A 19,696-nucleotide genomic window follows, 5' to 3' on the forward strand; every position below is an offset into this window, starting at 1 on the left:
AAGGAGAATTTGGAGATACCCAGTGTTGCGATGCAGTTTGGAAAACCATCTTGAGCCATTCACATTCGCTATGATGTCGTCAATTGTGGGCGTTAAATGACATTCGCGCTTGATGGCGCAGTTCGGGAGCCGCAGATCGATGCATAACTGCATTCTTACCGGCTGTTTCGGTTTTTCCGCTATCTCCATTGGTGAGAACCATGGTGTTGGCCCCGTCTGCTTCTCGATCATCCCTTGCTTCTCAAGATTTTCGAGCTCTTGTTCCACTAAAGGTTGCAGATGGAAGGGGATGCAGCGATGCCATAGCGCCACTGGCGCAATGGTAGGGTCGATGTGCAACTCGACTGGCAGATACTTGAGGCATCCTAGACCGTTAAACAGCTCAGGAAATTGATCTAGGAGGTCGTCGACTTGGTGCGATTTCACACTTCTGGCGAATGACACTAGACCCAAGTCTTCTGCTGTATGGCTCCCCACTAGGGTGTCCGCTTCTTTGTCTATGATATGAAACATTGCTGTGACTTCTTGTTCATTGGACTGTATTCGTACATCATGCACTCTAGGAGAGGCAGGGGTGACTGGCTCCCATACATATAAATTCTGGTGTGCAAGGGGGTTAGTGGTGGTTTTGGTTGAAGGCGGTTGTATTGCTGAATGCCCATTACATAAAAGGAGGCTCCAGTGTCAGTTAGGGCCTTGACTTCTGACCCTGCGATACGGACAATACATGTGGGCTGTGGCCTCCTGTGACATTAGAGCGCTCTTGCAAATGAAATAAGGAATACCTCTTCCTCTTTGGGGGACAAGTCTTCAGCCCAGTGTTTTTACCCCAGAATGGACCTGGTGCTATTCGTCTGTGCCACGTTTTTTGTCAGGGATAGTTGGTGGACAGCTTTCGTTGACGGTTCCCCCCTGGTGCTCTTGTACACGGTCTTCTTTTGGTAAACCGAGGCGAAGTAGTTTGTGATGCCGCAATTGGAACAGGTGCGGCCTTGGGCTGTGCATTCAGCTTATAGGTGCTTTTTGTGACCACAGTATCCGCACCAAGACTTTGGGGGTGGGGTCCCATGCATTCTGGTGGTTTTGGTCTTGCTCTTAGTGCAAATGGCGTCAACCCACTCTAGTTTAATGTAGGTGGTCTTTTCAGGCGCTTGGGCAATGGCTTGGTTCATCTTGTTATCCCGGGCAGCGGATAGATCATGGGACCTTACTAAAATTTGAATGTCATCTAGGCTGATATTCGGTTGTCTTAGAATAAGGCTGCGTAGGGTTTTGTTGCGGAAACCTTGAATTATTTGAGTTCAGATTTCCTTCAGCTGGTCATCTGCCGTGCAGGTGCTTTCTAACTTAATCAGACGTGCATAGAATGTGTCAATAGATTCCCCTTCTCGCTGGCGGGCTTGGCGAGGTTTGAACCGCTCGAAGTCAGGATTCAGTTGAGGGACAAAGTGAGCGTTAAGTGCTCTGACTGCGGCATCATGGTCTGTGGTTGGCCAGGGTTTGGCAAGTGTTTGAATAGTTTGCATATTTCTTCCCTTGCGTAGTGTAGCAGTAGGGACCTTTTAACTGCGCCGTTGTTTTCTAGTGTGGTGATGAAATAATTATCCAAGCGTCCTATCCAGGTCTTCCATCACAGGGACGCGGTTGCCGGATCTGCCAGCTCACTGAATGGCGGTAACACCCCTGTGAGTGCATGTTGCCTGGTGGGTTTCTGCTGTTGCGGAGCGGCCTGTGCTTTATCTGCCATGGTGGGCACTGTTGGTTGACATGGTGATGTCTCTGGTTATGATTGTGCCAGTGCTTGTTTGCCAGGAGTGGGCTATCTGGATTTGTTTGCGAGAGTGCTTGATGGCTAGGAGTGGATCCTGTGGTGTGTCTCGTTCTTCTTTTTCTCTCAGATGATGGCACTGAATCTGGGAGAATTGTCTTTATTAAGACACCACTTTCCTTTCATCTGTGACCCACAAATTCACAAAGACTTGATCTGTTTCTACGGCAGAGTGACCACGTGTGTACCACGCCGGTTTATTAGATCCTCTCTGGCCACGCTTGGCCAGAGGATCTGGTGCGTGCATCTTCGGGGTCCAGGCAGAATAAGCAGGACTGCTGACCTACTACAACAACCACAGCAGACAATCAGCATAGTACCCTCAATTAGACTATTAGATTGGTTTCCCACCCTAACTCTCGTGCCTCCAGATTTATTGGGGTGTTACACAGTCTCTTTCCCTTGTTGGCCATAGCTGACACCATCACTTTATCATTGTGCCTTTTCAACACTATTTATCAGACTTCTGTCCTCTGTGTTCTAATCTTAGGTGTAATGAAACATGAGAGCTTCCATGTATAGGGCAAAAACAAACTGAAAAACAACAGATACAATGAAGGCAAGTAACCAAGTCATTACAAATGCCTAGGGCAGACGTAAGTTAACATACTTTCTTATTACAAACGGCATGTTAGAACGTGTTGTTTAAAAAGCCTCAGAGTTTGCTGTGTATAAAATCTATGATTTAACAATACTGTGAATATCCTAGCACCTTGAATCACTCTTTGCGATACACTTGATGAGCAAAGCGGCCTATAACTTTAAAGTTTAATGTTATTTCTAATATGGACTACCTGGCATATTCAAGGCCCATGAAAAACAGTAAATGAACCAAAGTGTGTGCTCTAAACTTCAACCATCGATGTGCCCATATATTGTAGTGGATGACACCGCAAAACACAAGGGCATGGCTTTTTCCAAAATCTGTTGTGCTAAAGTCATGATTTGTAGAGAGACATGACCAATAAATGTAGGCTCTCAGAGAGAGCTTCCATAAATCCTCATCTTCGGGCTCACCGAGGAGTACTCTGCCCTCTCAGCTCGTTCGTCACATATGGATTTCATAACTGTTGCCATCTGGAACGCTGAAGATGGAAGGACCCGCTCCCAGCGTGCACCGCGGGTACATGAGCCAGCTTTTATTGCTGGTGGGGATTCCCTGCAGATTTATGAGGCTGGACGTGATTCACCACCAGGGAAGCAACAACAATCGCTCTTCGGTGCTATCTGCACAATGGAAAAAATTCAACATGTGCCTTGGGAGGGCATTTGCTTCGTATTCGCAACAAATGTTCACAGCAATTACTGCTTGTGCAATCAGGAAACTGCAAAAGAGACCCCCAACAGCACAAAAGTAACTTTCTCAGTATCCCCAATGGATAATTCTCACATTTCTGAGGAGGGCCATTCCTAGGGATGGAAAAAGCGTGCATTTATTCTCCATAATATTCCTCAATGGCCTCCCATAAGGAAAAGCATTGATCAGATAAAATACTACACCCTTGTGACTTCACTAACATCGTATTTTACATGACTTCCGCTCATATTACATACAAGTCATGCCGTAAAGTGCTTCCTGAGAGCCCTCTTTTCAGAGGCAGGAGTTGAGGAAAGTTGCATCCAGTAAAGGTATTCACTCTCAGAAAAGCATTATTTAGAGGTGGTCAGCCATCACAAGATTTCCCTGTCTGTGGCAACCATGCAAAGGCTCTCTTTTAGAGGGAGGCAGAGATATGCAAGCCGTTAAATAAACCGCCACTGCGTCAACCGCCACTGAATCACTCGCCACTGAGTCACCCGCCACTGAGTCACCGCCACTACGTCACCGCCACTACGTCACCGCCACTACGTCAGTTGCTCTGAATTCTGAGCACATTGTGTTTGCTGCACCCGTTCAGCTAACTTTTTTGTTTTTCAAGAATAAAATCTCAAACCTGGAGCTTCTTTTTGAAAAAACAAAATGGCCCAGAAATGGAAGTAGTTGTTTCCCTGTGCATCGTGATCATTGTTTGATTTCCTTAAATTGGGAGGGAAGGTCGGTTCTATGACCTGCCTGCCTAGTGCCAGAAAGACAACCAGGTGGAGGCCGTGCACTGGTAGAGCCACCTGAGGCTCTGACCAGTTCCCCAACCTTTAAATTGGCCAAGGGAACGATGGATTTGGTAGGGAAGGTCAAGCGCTGGTTTAAGGCGATTCCCCCACACACACAAATTCTGACTGCGTCCATAACCTTCCATTCAGAAAACCCAGAAGGAACGTTTAGTACAGTAAGACTTCCACTGGAGTCATTTATAATAAAAGATCCACAAGCAAAATTATATTTTTTTTTGTAAAAACAATGTTTTTTGACATAATTCATAATCTGTTGGCATATAAACTAAAACCTTAAACAAATGTTGCCATTTTAATCTTGGATGATATATATTAATTCTGCAGAATGCTCACAATAAAACGTTGAGGTTTGGATGTGTAAGATAAAAACAAAACAGAAACAAAAATCCTTTGGGCCACGGCACCTTCAGCAGTGATAAGGTTAAAGAAACAATTTAAAAAACAAGAAATAAAAGTTTACAACTAGAAACACTGAAATTCAGGTTAGATTCTTAGAGTAAGTTAAAAAATGTTATGGAATGGGTATGTGAGGTAGTTCGTCATCACTACAAAACATCACCCAAAACATTGATGAAGTCATATTCGCATTACTGTAGCAAAATGATTCAAAGCAGAGACTGTCGGGCTCAATATGAAGGAGGAAGGACGGCCACCGCCAGGCCGGCGGTCCTTTTGCCATCACTGACCATTGTACCCACCACCAAATTAGGATGGCGGTGGGTATTGCGGCAGACGCAAAGTCCGTCCGCTGCTTTTCCGCCAGTGACAATCGCACCGATTGCTTGGTGGACGGAAAAAAGGGCCACTAATATGGTGGTGGTGGTGCCTAGCAGGCACCGTACGCCATATTATGAAGTGTCCTGGGAGATGCCTTTCCATGGTGGCGCTGCCGCCATGGAAAGGCTGGCAGGGATTGGGTTTGGGGGGCCCATTACGGGCCCCCTCATTGTGGGGCAGAGGATGTAGGTGCACTAGGGGGGTACCCCCCTACATTCCCATGCATAAGGTGGCAGGCACTGCGTGGTGCCTGCCACATTGTGCATGGAAACGCACATTGTGGCATTTTGGCATTGCGAAAGGTGCTGCAGCCAGCAGCACCGTCCGCAATGTTAAAATGCCAGGATTCGCCCAGCCACATCCTAATTGGACTGGTGTGACCGCCGCACGTCTGGCAGGCGGTGCCAGCACCGTTATGATGGCGGGCGGACTGATGTCCTCCCGCCATCATACTGAGCCATCATAATGAGCCCCTATGACATGTTGATGAGTAGCAACTTTAAGACTCAATGAACCTGTGAATGTTGCCACACATGCTCCCAGGACATCCATACTGATATTTATGAGGTCAAGTAAAGCCAAAGTCATGTTTTCGTCTTGGTGGCGCGGGTATCAAATGATAGGGAATCAATGCAGACATGTACATTGGCATTTCCTTACATAAGGCACAGATCTCCAGGAAAATCGCAATGAACAGGTGTTGGAGGAAATAATACTTGCCCACCTGTCACAGATGGAGAACACAAGCAGCCCTGGAGCATTCTTGCTGGATTCAAGCCAGACGTGCACGCACACACACCATGTGCACAAGACACTGTGTGGATTTCAGCAAATACAAATTTAAAGTTCTGTGAACTTCCCATTCTCACTAATGATTCAACTCAAATGGCTAATTGTCAAAAGGATTTAAATAATAAAAAGGTAAGACATAAAGTAAAAAGGTTCATTTCAAATAAAAGGTAATTACTAGTGTCAACTTCCGCCAAGCCAAACATTGTCCCTGTTCAGGAATGGCATGGGAGTAGGAATGACATTATGAGATGCGTAATATGAAATAAGTTGTCCTCTACACTTTCAAATAGAAAGAGGAAATCATACTAGCAGGGTCCACATTGGTTCAAAATGATAATGGTCGCCTTTGCTCAACCAGTTAGAAGCAGTTTTGATGAATTCATAGTTTTCCACACTGATGTGATTGTGCTTCAATTTCTGCTTCCATTTTTTTTAAACACTGTCTTCCAGGGATTCCTGAAGTTTCTGAAACACAAGCTCAGTCTCGTTTGCCATCTTACAAATTCCAAAACCCTCTGTCGCGACTCCTGGGGGCCCCAGACTGACCACATAAACATACTCCATGTGCGCCCGGTGAAATGCGGATCTGCACATGATTAAATCCAACTAGTGTGACAAAAGGAATTTGTCGATTCAGCACGCCGATCCAGTTCTCGCGTGGGGACAGGTGCACGAGAGTTCCAGCGGGGTGCGTACTTTGCACAGCCGCCTAGTTATCGCAGCACATGGACAATGGTGATTTCATATGGATTTATGCATTATTTTAAGTAGGATTCCCAGACATGTTGTCTTTGGACCTGCCCCACATCAGCAAAGACGTTCTTAGGTTCCTCTGGGCCATGATCTCTGAATTAACCATGAGTGGCACTCTTCATCCCGCCGCTCAGCGCTGAGACTCAGCCACAGCACAAGGGCTCACGGTCTGCATATTAGGAGTTACTTATTTATATTGCTGGCTCGGTGTAGAAAAATCCACAGAGGAATCTGCAAGTTTGTATATAACGTTCCATGGTGCACTTTTGGTTGTAAAGGGTGCAAACAACCCGCTCAGCCCTTGAGAACCTTCTGCACAATTCCACTACTAATGTATGTGGTCTAATTAATCCTCATTGCAAAAATGAGGATGTCACCGCAAATCACTTTGCAAAGAAAAGTTTGGAGTTAAGCATTGAAAGTTTCTAAATTAATTTGGGGTTCACAGAAGCGCAAAAAGCAGAGAGTCGCTGTTTGAAAGGAACAAAGGAGTTTGTTAGTTCAAATTGGGCTGCCTGACTCATAAATCTTTGGCCTGCATCGGTCCCTTTTATATTTTTTCCCTACTGCACCCTTACGTTCCCTCCAGGCACCTCCGCTCCTCTCATCTTGCGCTCCTTCAGACACCTCGTTTTAGGCGAAAAAAACACGGAGGTCTCAGATTCTCCTTTTTGGCACCCTCATTCTGGAACTCTCTTCCGTTGGAACTGAGACTCTCTCCCTCCTACCCTCAATTTAGGTTTATCTTGAAAACTCACCTCTTCCGTAGCATCTACACATAAGCTTTCCTCTCCTCGCCCTCTGCCTCTCATTGAATAAAGTGAACAGCGCCAAGAAACCGTCCGGTGTATGCCGCGCTTTACAAGTAATTTTTACATTACATTACATTACAACAAAGAGATTCACAGGCTTAGGAGAGCATGGATAGTCGAAAGCGGTACTGAATAATAAAGTTCAGTCACAAAAAATTACTCTAAATTATGTAATGTCCCAGCAACCAAATACGTCATTTTAAATGGAAATAATGAAACCCCAATTTTTCAAGTGTGTATATTTTTGAAATTGCAGGAACTTCACGTAAACTAAGCAGAGATCTATATTTTAAAAATCCACGCGTTCCTAGGAGACAGTAAATAAAACTGAACATGTAATACCTCTGAATGCTTTCTGCTTCTTTACTTTCCGACTGTCATGTACCACATCGGCACAAGGGAACAGCTCAATATATTTTGATACACAACTGTATTATCCTCCAGCAGTCCTGGGCAGCACTGAATGCTAAGTGAACTGACAAAAGGCTCAGCCCATTTTAATGCTGAACTGATACTGCTGTAAAGTCATTACTGAACTATTTCTCTTTGTTTGACGATCAGTCGTGTTCATGTGCCAAACAATGTCATTGGTATTCTGTGAACATTCAGTGTCATAGGAGAACTCAGAAGAGCATGACTTAGAATGATGTACTGAGTTCTGCAGATAATTGTATATTTCTTTCGCTCAGTTCGCATGCTGTTATCTTTATCCAGTGCTGAGCACCCCCAGTTTTCCAGCACAAAAGAGACATGATTTATTTAAAGATTGTTTTGTTGTTGGATACCGGCATGCTGCACACAATCAACATTGCTACAGGAGGCAGCAAAGCAAGCTGTTTCAAAGCATGGCGTGAATTCTAACCAGCTGAGATAACACTGTTCATTTATTCCATTTTGTACATAGTCAAAGCCTGCGTGTTTTACGAGTGACGCCATTTTTAAAAGTGCATACTTGTGGAAGTAATGTTTGTGAAAAGGGCTGGAGGCATTTCATTGACCGGGAGGAGAGGAGCGGCATGGGTAGTCACACTGCACGTATGGTAACGCCACCACGTACAGCAAGCCTACATTCTGCTCTGGAGAGGCCACTTTGCCTCTAGGTTGGATAATCTGTTTATGTGCCCCTTCATTCGTAGGCCTCTGTGCTGCAACAGTGAATTAAATACTTGTTCATATCTTTTCAGTGGAATGTGACAGAGTTGTGTTCAGCTGTCCCTGGGAATATCTTTGTGTTCTCTAAAATATAATTTATTTTTGTTGTTTCATCTTTGTTTTGGGTGTGATTTGAAAATCGCAAGTGAATACATTACAACACCCTTCCCAACTTAAATTCGTCTTTAAGCTGTGTTTTTTTATGTCTGCGTGTTTATAAATAGAGTCTTGTCACATGGACGTCAGCAGCAACGTTGAAAATATCTGCAAACACATTGATTTACAATTGTAACTAGTCATTTAACCGGGGAGACGAAAGAGGAGACTGCTTTGAGAATATAATTTCTAAAATATATTTTATAAAAGAAGTAGTATAACAACTAGTTTTGCCCTTCTAGTGAACTGTTCTTATAGATTCCACACTGCTCTTCTTCCATCGCTGCTCTGTGGTGTCTTTGATTCATGCTGGAAACTTTCCAGAATAATCTACTAAAAGGATTTTTATGGGACAATTGAATTCCCTCAATTTTGCTAATTGCCTATAGCCTTTCACTTTAGTAACCTACAGGAATGGTTGAATGGTGCAACTTAGCATGTGACACAACAGTCTCAGCTCTCAAGTGGTTTACCTGAAGATCAGTGAGCCTTACCCAAGATCACACATTAAGTCAGTATTAGAAGCCAACACTTGAACCACTGAAATATTTATTCCAAACACAGTACCACAACCGCGAAGCTACACTTGCAATTGCAGATGTAGTTCCAGGCTGCCTAATATATACTGGCCACACCTCAGTTTTTTTGGACTTGTGCACACACTTATCGGAAAGCATATATAACAATGCCAGCATGCCTTACTACTAACAACAGCAGTGGGTTCACATACCTCGACAGCAGCAGTTTCCCTTTCAGGTTCAGATCAGCCGCACAGTCATCTGACTTACAGTTCCTTTCAAATATAGTCTGCATAAAACAGAATATTACACTGTTACGTTTTGGAATATAGAGACTGAAGCAATGGTTGGGTTACATGCACAACTTCTGAGCTGCAATAAAATCTGCAATTGGTACCTGATTTAGAGTTGGAAACTCCCAGCCCAGGTTCTAGTCTTGGTTTTGACAAGTGACCAAAACAATTGTGAGATTCTGGTGTAACAAGTAATGAATAATACATATGTAGCACCTTTTTAGTGCACTGGCTCCATTATACGTTCCCATCACGTGCTGCTCTCAGACACATGTACTCAATCAGCCTCCACTCACCACTGTGCTATATAATCATATAATATTTTGGAAAAAACACCAAAAATAGGAGTTTGGCACTTGCGTGAGAATCCTTGGTTGACAGGAACACAGATTAGGACAGTAAACATAAAGAGCTGTCTCCTGGCTACTGCCAAAGGATGTACAGTCAGAGTTGTCCCAGCACCCACAAAGCAAAGAACCTACCTAAGTTTTAAAAGGCCCACCCACTGCAACACACACAACGGTACTTAAGGGGCCATGGGCACATTTCTTGGTGAACAGACTGCTCTAACAACAGTAGTATATGTGTCCAGGATATAGGACTAATCAAAACTCAAACCAAGACACAACCCTTACAATCGAACAGCACAACAAGCGACACCCCACATTGTGAAGACTTCTCTGCTTTCTTTAAGCTAAAGACCGACAACATAAGGAGTGACCTCATCAATGATGTAAGCCGATACCCTAGTCTCACCAGAATGTCTGATACTCAACCTAAAAATAACGCATCATGGACGTCCTTCGACATCTACTCTGAAGAAGCAATACACAAACTGCTCGGCACCTTGAAGCCCTCTAATCACCTCATAGACCCCCTACCTGCTAATGCTGTAAAATACTTCATCTCCCTGCTCCTCCCACTTTGGACCAAAATCATCAACAGCTCCCTTCAACAAGGTCTCATCCCGGACACCCTCAAGGTGGGGCAAGTCACGCCTATACTCAAGAAACCTACAGCTGACCCGTCTGACCTAAACAATTACCGCCCTATCACCAATATCACCACCCTGGCCAAACTGCTGGAAAAATGTGTACAACTCCAACTAACAAAACACATTGACCAGTTTGACCTCCTCAACCCCCATCAATCAGGCTTCCGAGCGAAACATAGCACGGAAACGGCTATGGCGCACATAATTGATGACGCCCTCCAAATCCTTGATCGCAATGATTCCTGCCTCCTCATCCTGCTTGATCTCTCCTCAGCATTTGACACGGTCAAACACGAAAACCTACTGGAGTTGCTAAACACCAGAATGGGTTTATCCGGGACTGTTCTCAAATGGTTTACTTCCTTCCTACATAACCGGTCTCAGAAGTTCAAGATCAACAATGTGCTGTCTTCACCTGTGACAGTAGATCTAGGCGTCCCACAAGGATATTCCCTTTCCCCCACACTGTTCAACCTCGTCATGGAACCTCTCGCCACCTTACTCCAAGCATCCAATGTACAATTCCATATGTACGCCGATGACACTCAACTTTACCTAAAGCTACAATCACCGGAAGATATCAAACTTCTGAACTACACTCTTAGAAACACTCAATCGTGGTTGGCCGATAACCACCTTAAACTAAATGCTCTGAAAACTGAGTTCCTTCTGATCTCACCTCCTGCGAAAATTACAACCACCCAAATCTGGCTCAATCACCTAACAGCACTCAATGTCCAACCCACCATCGTGGATTCTGCGAAATCCTTAGGCATCACACTCGACGCCAAGCTCAACATGCAACAGCACATTAGCAAAGCAACGAAAGGAGCTAATTTCCAAATCAACACATTGAGAAATCTTAAACCCTTCTTACCAGCCAAGGACTTCCAAACTGCTGTACAAGCCCTAGTCATCCCCCGCATAGACTATGGAATTGTGGCCCTCAGCGGACTCCCTCTATCAACAACCGCACCCCTTAGAGCCTCCCTGAACGTTGCCGCGAGACTCATTACTGGCTCAAGAAAACACTCACATATATCCCCAGACTTAAAATCTCTGAAATGGCTACCTTTTGAAGCCAGAATACTGCTGAAAATTGCCGTTATGACACACTCAGCCGTACATCACAAGGCACCCAACTACCTCACTCAAAAGCTGTCTTTCTCAGGAGGTGCGAGATCCAACAGAAGTACAAAAAGTCTACTCCCGAAACCACGTAGATTCCGGAAGGAAAAAAAAAAAAAACGCTCCTTCTCAGGAATGGCACCCAGCATCTGGAATGCACTCCCTCCTGAAACCAGGCTTATCTCCTCCACTGCACTCTTCAAGAAAGAGGTGAAAACCATCCTTATGGCTAAGTTCACCTGAACTTTATTGTTGTTGGATCAGAGACCTTGCACCGCCTTTTATTATTGGCTACCTGATTGTATATTGGCATTATATTCTCACTTGATTGCATATTGGCACTATATTCTTACTTGATTGTGATCCTACTATACTACTCACTTACTACCGACCACTTTATTCCATACATTAGTCTGTTGAATCACCCTCTTGATGCCCCTAACACTTGTTCCCTCTAATTCTAAGAAAATGATATAAGCCATCCATACAGCCAAAGTTTACCTGAACCCTACTGTAGTTGGATCAATGACTTTGCGCCATTTTATATTACTGGTTACCTGATTGTTTATTGGTTTTTTATCTGTACGTGACTGCTGACTTATTAGTCTACTGTCTATCACACTGTATCCAATAGTTTGTTTAGTCATATCCCTGTTGCCCCTACCCCTGTCTCTGTGAAGCGCTCTGATATCTGTAAAGATCTTGCTCGCGCTATATAAAACTATGATTGAATAAATAAATAAATAAATAAAATAGGGTGCCTCAGAGTCTCTGTGTCTGCACAATAAAGACTGAAGCATGCCCAACAGCACTCGAGTTGCAATCGGGAAAAGCACAAAAAGTGTCAATAGAAACACAGACACAAAGGAATTTATAAAATGTTAACAACATGCGGACCAGGAAGACGGTCACCCAGGCCCTCGTCACCAGCCGACTGGACTACGGCAACGCCCTCTACGCCGGAACCACCGCCAAGCTCCAGAAGAGACTCCAGAGGATCCAGAACACCTCAGCCAGACTCATCCTCGACATCCCACGACACAGCCACATCTCCGGACATCTGAGAGACCTGCATTGGCTCCCCGTCAACAAAAGAATCACCTTCCGCCTCCTCACCCACGCACACAAAGCCCTACACGATCAAGGCCCGAGCTACCTCAACAACCGCATCAACTTCTACGCTCCCAAACGCCATCTACGATCAGCCAGTCACGCCCTCGCCGCCGTCCCCCGCATCCGAAGAACGACAACAGGAGGAAGGTCCTTCTCCTACCTGGCCGCCAAGACCTGGAACTCCCTCCCGTCCGACCTGCGCCTGACCCAAGACCACCTCTCCTTCAGGAAGAAGCTCAAGACCTGGCTGTTCGAGCAGTAGCAGCACCCCCCCCCCCCCCAAGCGCCTTGAGACCCTCCGGGTAAGTAGTGTGCTCTATAAATGTCTTTGATTGATTGATTGATTGATTGGTTAAAAATCTTGTTACAAATTAAGCGGTGATAAAATTGGGCGTACAAATTTGTGGCGCAGGTAACTAGCAATATTTTTGGTAAAACATAACCACATGTAAAAGTTTGAGGTATCACGCAAGGGGACAAACTGGTAATAAATTAAGTCATTGTAAGATACATGGAATTATTACTTTAGCTGACAAAATCAATTAGATGCAAATAAACAGGGATTGAATTAAGAGTACTCCCTGAAGAAGGTGCATGAAACTCCGAAATACAGTGAATACAATTAATAAGACAATGTCAAAAAATGTTAATGGTAATTTGTGATCCTTATGATATAATGAGGCAAAGGAATACTGGGGCTGATTTAGAGTTTGGCGGACAGGGTACACTGTCTTCCTAACTCTTCCCAATTTAGAGTCAGAGTTATGTCAGCTCATCAACAGAATACTTCCTCCGACGGCCCAACAGAGTACGTGTTGTTGGAGGAAGCACCATCTGCCCTACTTAGAATAGACAGCGTTATGGGTTTTATTTTTCCTGTCCGTCACCGTGGTACAGGAGAAAAATATTAAATGACCCTCAAACGCTGAAAGAAAACTTGCTTTGGGAGTTTGGTTTTAGAAAAAAACGCTTTGGAAACATTTTTGCAGCTAGCCGTCATGTCTGAAGGTAATGTCCATCAAATGCTTCCTACATTGACTGGAACTGCCATGGCAGCGGTTCCTGTCAATATAGAGAGATGTCTGTGCGGCTGATTGGCACCTGTAACTTTGGCAGATGGGATATCAGGCAGGGCGAAGGAGTATTTAAACCATCTGGTCTGCCAAACTCTAGATCAGACCCTTCATATTCACCATAATATCAGCGTTTCTAAAAGTTGGAGAAATAAAAGGATAAAACATAGCAAAATGAATTTGTGCAACTTAAGTCTTTTTGACACAGATTTTCAGTAACCCAGATGAGTGTAAAAAAGTAAGCTGAATTGGTCTCTCCCTACTACTATAAATCCAGAGCATTGCTTGCCTTGCCTGACCCTGTGTATCCTACTCACTCACAGTGATGTGTATTGCTCTTCCATCCGTCACAGCTAAAGTTCAAATGTGAGATCCATTGTGAGGCATTGGTGCCTGCATCCAGATGTTTGGGCATGATGCAGACATTCTTCTTGAAGTGAAAGTTTTGGCTGGACGCCCATCTCAGAAGATGATTCTCTATGGAACATTTAAACTGTGTATGGCACTATCTCTGAATGTCTGAAAAACACACCTTATTGAGGGTTGGGGGGTCCTTTTCAGGTCGAGCTTCAAGGCAGCACGCACAAGCTGCTGTTGCTTGGCTACCTATTGTATCTAAAAAAAAAACTTTAAAAGGGCTTATACGTAGCCCACCCATTACTTACCATTCCTCAGTATCATTATCACTCTTCTTAACTGCCTTCTAATTCAGAAGCATGTCCCAGACGTCGGTGTCTGTGTCATTGTTGTTCTTTCTGTGGTGCATGGACACAGTACAAACTGCTTTTTTTCTTAATTAGTGTATGTCCGCTGCTCCTGCTGTGATTGAGGTACTATTACGGTTTTATTTTTTTCAATTTGCCTTCTAATTTCGGCAGCACGTCCCAGGTGTCAGTCTCTGCGTCACTTCCTTTCTTTGTGTGATGTACGGACAAAGTACAAATTGATTTCTCTTAATTAGTAGCTGTCTGCTGCTCACGCTATAATTGAGGTACTATTTCTTCTTTTTTATTTTTTACAATGTTTTTAAAGTGCAAACTCAACCTGGCCTGAAGGTATTGAAGCACTTTACATGAGCAAAAGTTACATTCATGTTTTTTTAGCATGTGCTTTTGGAGGGGCTGAGTTCTGGAAGCTTTGTACTTCACAGCAACTGTGCAAGGACAACTCCTTGTGTGTGCATTTGTTTTGTCCTGTTCTTCTCATAACTCCACTCTACTCCGCTTCACTCTAATCCAATCCACCCCACTCCACTCTAATCCACTCCAATCCACTCCAATGCACTCCACTCCTCTACAATCTACTCCACTCTAATTTACTTTGTCGAATCCATGCCAATCTACTCTAATCCCCTCCAATTCACCGAATCCACTTCAATTCATTCTAATTCACTAAACTACTCTAATACAGTCCAACCTACTCTAATTCACTCCACTCCAATCCAGTCCAATCCACTCCACTTTAATCCATGCCAATCTACTCCACTCCACTTGCATCCACTCCATTCTAATCCACTTCACTCTAACCCATTCCACTCTAATCCACTCCACTTCAATACACTCCAATACAGTCCACTCTAATCAACTCAACTCTAATCTACTCCAATTGGATCCACTTTAGTCCAATCCACTTTAATCCACTCCATTCCAATCCACTCCAATCCACTCAACTAAACTCGTATACACTCTAATCCACCCTATTCCACTCCACTCTAATCAACTCCACTTTAATCACTCCACTCAAATCCATTTCACTCTAATCAACTCCAATCCACTCCATTCCAATCCACTTGAATCCATTCCAGTCAACTTTAATCCACTCCACTCTAATCTGCTCCATTCTAATCCACTTCACTCTAATTCTTTCTAATCTACTCCAATCCACTCAACTCTAATCCACCCAAATCACTCCACTCTAATCCACTGCAATCCACTCGAATCCACTCTAATCCACTTTAAACCACTCCACTCTTATCCACTATAACCCACTCCAATCTCATTCAATACACAGCATGCCATGCCACTCCACGTTACCCCTACTCTATAACACTCCACTGTACGACACTCCGCTATATGACACTTCCCTCTACAAAACTCTACTCTACGCCACTCTGCTCCACTGTACGACAATCTAAGTCACTCCACTTTATGACACGCTATGCTACTCCACTTTACGACACTCTAAGCCACTTGACTCTATGACCCACTCTACAACACACTATGCCACTCTAAACCAATCCACTCTATGTCACTCTACTAGACAGTCATATACATCTATTTAGTTTTTATCTGGATGAACTCCAATCAGTAGAGTGGTGTGGCTCACTGGTTAGAGGTGGCAGACCCAGAAGCAGAGAACGGCCCGGGACCAGGGTTCAATTCCCGACGCGGCAGGGTCGTGGAACAGGGTCAGCGGACTCGATAATTCTCGCCTCGGTGCCTACTCTAACCAGGGATCACACTCGGCAACTCTGGGCATTAGCTTGCCTCATCTCTACAACGGCCCCCCACATTCGCCGGGGATGCCTGGTTTCACCTTGGAGATACGCAGTAGGGACCATCTCACAGGGATAGCCAGGACGGGTTCCCCAGCGGTCTACAGCGCCACAACGCCTCAGGGCAGCAGTGCGCTTTACAAGGCACATACATTTATATTTACATCCACTCCACTCAAATCCTCTCCAGTCTAATCCACTCCAATCCACTTTTTTTTTTTTTTTTTTTTTTTGGTGTAAGACATTTATTGTACTTAAAGAAATGTTACACTGCGTCATGCCAACAACCCGGAGGCAGGCCGCGATGCGTATAAGTGTTAATCAAGTACAGGTCCCCTGTAAGGGATTTTCCAACATATCTGGTGATGTTGTAACTGGAGATGCCTGTAAACAGTTTAAAGGTAGTTAAACATACAGTGCAACAGAAGCAAATCACTTAGTCTCACATTTTTCGTAGTTGGTGCCGGAAACAGTCAAGATCTCACAATCACTGGACACCGCCTCATCTCAGTGACGAGCACGGTGGCCATGGCTTATTTAAACATCAGTTCAGCATAGACAAATCTGCGGGCACCTTTTCTCCCAACCCCCCACAACAACTTGAGGGTAACAAAGAACGTTCGTGGTGCTTAGCGGAATCAGTAACTACATATCGTAACTGGCAAACGCGGGGCCGTGAGTGCGAGGTGCAGGCAGTCGTTTAAGGATGTAAACCTGTGGCAGGGGCAGTGTCAGGAGCACTCCAGGTATCCCCCGTGTGGCAGGGGGGGGGACAGATCAGATAGTGGGTCGCGTAATCATTGAATGGGGCATAATGTTAGGCCGGGCAGGCGCTTGGTGGCTTACAGCCAGGGTAGGGGTAGGGCGTTTCGCAGCTCCGAGGCGCATCCGCTCAAATAGCAAGCAACCCACCGGAGAAAGAGTGTACGCAGTCCAGGGATCTCAACCCATGTCGTCAGAGACGCCCACGTCAGGGGAACCCTCGGAGTTAGCAGAGCCCGTTCTCTCTCTGGCCCACTGGAGGAACGGTTCCCAAATGTCTTTAGGCCTGGTAGCGGTGGGCATCGACTCCCAGTAATGCGTTAGTTGCGTTTGACCATAAGTCACGTCTTTAATCCACGCCTCGAACGCAGGTAAGGTCCTGCGGCCCCAGTTGATTGCCACCTGACGTTTCGCATAAAGGAGTAGTAGCGCGTGCAGTTTCCGGTCGTAAGGCTCAGTGTCCCTCACATAACCTAACAGGCCTATGAGCGGAGTGGGCTCGTCAGTTCTGTGTAGTATTTGGTTAATTGCAGTGAAGACGGCCGACCAGTACTCATGCAATTTAGGGCAGTCCCATGCCACATGCAGGAAGGATGCATCCGCCCCACTACATTTCTAGCATGATGCATCCGCCCTGATGCCCATGCGATGTAACAGTGTCGCTGTGCGGTAGTACCTGTGCAGGAACTTAAAGTGGACCAGTCTTAACCTATAATTCGGAGACAGTGCCGAGAGTTGTGCACAGTAGTAGTTCCATGTGTCGTCAGTGAGGGGGTCGGCCAGGTCGGCAGACCAAGCCTGTTTGGCCGCTGGCACAGTGATCGGGGCCTGCTCTTGCATGCAGTTATAGAGTCTAGAGACTAGCTTCGCGGGGGACGGTCTTGACAGCAGATTATGGAGTGCATCTAGTTGTGGCGGTTCCTCAGGGAATTGGGGACATAGCTGTTTACATGACTCCCGAAGGGAGTGGTGTAGCAGTGCATCCGAGAAGGAGTCAGGTTGGCCGTCCTCTCGCACTTGCAACTCAGCGAATTTCCCATCGGGATAGAGATCAGCAAATGTCGTTACGCGTTTCCCTCGGAGCAGGATGGTGTCACCCCTGGTGCATAGGCACGGTAGCATCGGGTTACCACGTAATGGGATTGATGGCGCGTAGAGCAAGGGAAGTTTCGCCCGGTTCCGCAGTTCGCGCCAAGACCAGCGGATCATTTCCACTGTGTCTATGTCTTTCGATGGGCGCGTAACCCCGCCATATAGCGCCACCTGTAGAGGCGATGGGGCGACAGCGGCCAGTTCCACCGCCACGTGTGGCTGGTATGGGGTGGGGAAGACCCAGAAATGTAGGAACTGCGCCTGTGCGCACAACGAGTATAGTTTTAGATCTGGCGCTCCTAGGCCACCCTGCCGTAGCGGGAGGGTTAGCAGGGCCCAGGAAGATCTAGCTTGACCCCCGGCCCACACCAGGTTCAAAAGCAGTGATCTCACGCGTGCATGGAAATGTGCAGTCATGGGTATCGGAACATTGACAAATAAATATAGAAATTTGGGGAGTACTACCATCTTTGCCAAGGCGATCCGTGCAACCAGGGAGAGGGGGAGCCTGTTCCAGATCTCTACTTTGTTTTCAAGCCAGTCAACCGCTCTCCCGAAATTCAGGGACCATAATTCCTGCATGTCCCGACTCACCCAGATTCCCAGGTATTTCACCGCATCAGGTTCCCACCTCAGGGGATAGTCCGAGGGAGGTTGTGTAGTTGTGTCAGTTAGGGGGAATGCTACAGATTTTGACCAGTTGATTGATATGCCAGCCAGACCCTCGAAACGCACAAATTCTCGGAGCAGTGGGTTCATGTTGTCAGCGGGATCTTTAACGTACAGAGTAACATTGTCTGCATATAAGGAGATCAGCAGACTCCGGGAGCTGAATCCTATCCCCCTCGCAGTGTGATGTTGACGAACTCTGGCCGCGAGCGGCTCCATGGCAATAGCGAAAAGGAGAGGAGACAGTGGGCATCCTTGTCTAGTCCCCCTGGAGATGTTAAAGGGTTCGGACACCAGGCCATTCACACTCACCCGCGCTCTGGGTGCATCATATAGCAGTTGTATGAGCGTGATGAAGTTATGACTAAACCCCATCCTCCCTAAGATTTTGAACAAGTAGGGCCACTCCAAGGAGTCAAAGGCTTTGGTGGCATCGAGGAACACCACCGCAGCTTGAACAGACGGGTGTAGATAGTGTAAGACGGAGAAAAGAGTTCTGAGGTTGTGGGAAGTCGCGCGGCCCGGGATAAACCCGGACTGGTCAGGGAGAGCTATGATGGGTAGTAACGGTTGTAGCTTGTCTGCGATGACCTTAGCAAAGATCTTAGCGTCAACGTTTATGAGGGAGAGGGGACGGTAGGAGTCAAGTGCCATGCTGTCTTTGTCGGGCTTTAGTAGGGTGATGATTAGAGCTTCGCGCATCGAGTCAGGTAGTGAATTCAGCTCGAGGGCCTCAGCAAACAGCGAGTGCAGCTTCGGGGCCAATTCCTCCACAAAAGTCTTGTAAAAGGAAGTCGTCAGCCCATCCGGGCCAGGTGCTTTGTTCGATGGCATGCTCTTAATAACCTGTGCTATATCTTGAACATTAACGGGGAGGTCCATGTATTTCCTGTGGTTATCATTGAACCAAACTAGGGCAATAGAATCAAGAAAGCTATCTAGGGAATCAGGGACTTCCGTCTGTTTAGCCTTGTAGAGGGAGGAGTAAAAATCAGTGAAGGCCTTCAAGACTGCCTCTTGGCCCACCACCAGGGTGCCTGCGCTGTCGTGGATAGTGTGTATGTGATGTGCTTGCGATCGAGGGGCGATCAACCTGGCCAGAGTTCTGCTCGGCCTGTCTCCTTCCCCGTATCTGCGGGCTTCAGCTTGTTTACCCAGAAATTTTACTTCTCGCTGCG

General features: G+C 45.8%; 1 protein-coding gene across 1 annotated transcript in view; it reads right to left on the bottom strand.

Annotated features, from left to right (window-relative positions):
- Window positions 1-19,696, bottom strand: part of ITGA9 (integrin subunit alpha 9) — a 913,294-nt gene that overhangs the window by 393,825 nt on the left and 499,773 nt on the right. The window contains exon 17 of the mRNA XM_078688268.1: window positions 9,113-9,189. Within this exon, the coding sequence (XP_078544394.1) occupies window positions 9,113-9,189 (77 nt within the window). The remainder of the gene's footprint in view (window positions 1-9,112; window positions 9,190-19,696) is intronic.

The sequence above is a fragment of the Lissotriton helveticus genome, chromosome 4_1 (genome assembly GCF_964261635.1).
Source record: "Lissotriton helveticus chromosome 4_1, aLisHel1.1, whole genome shotgun sequence".
Lineage (NCBI taxonomy): Eukaryota > Metazoa > Chordata > Amphibia > Caudata > Salamandridae > Lissotriton > Lissotriton helveticus.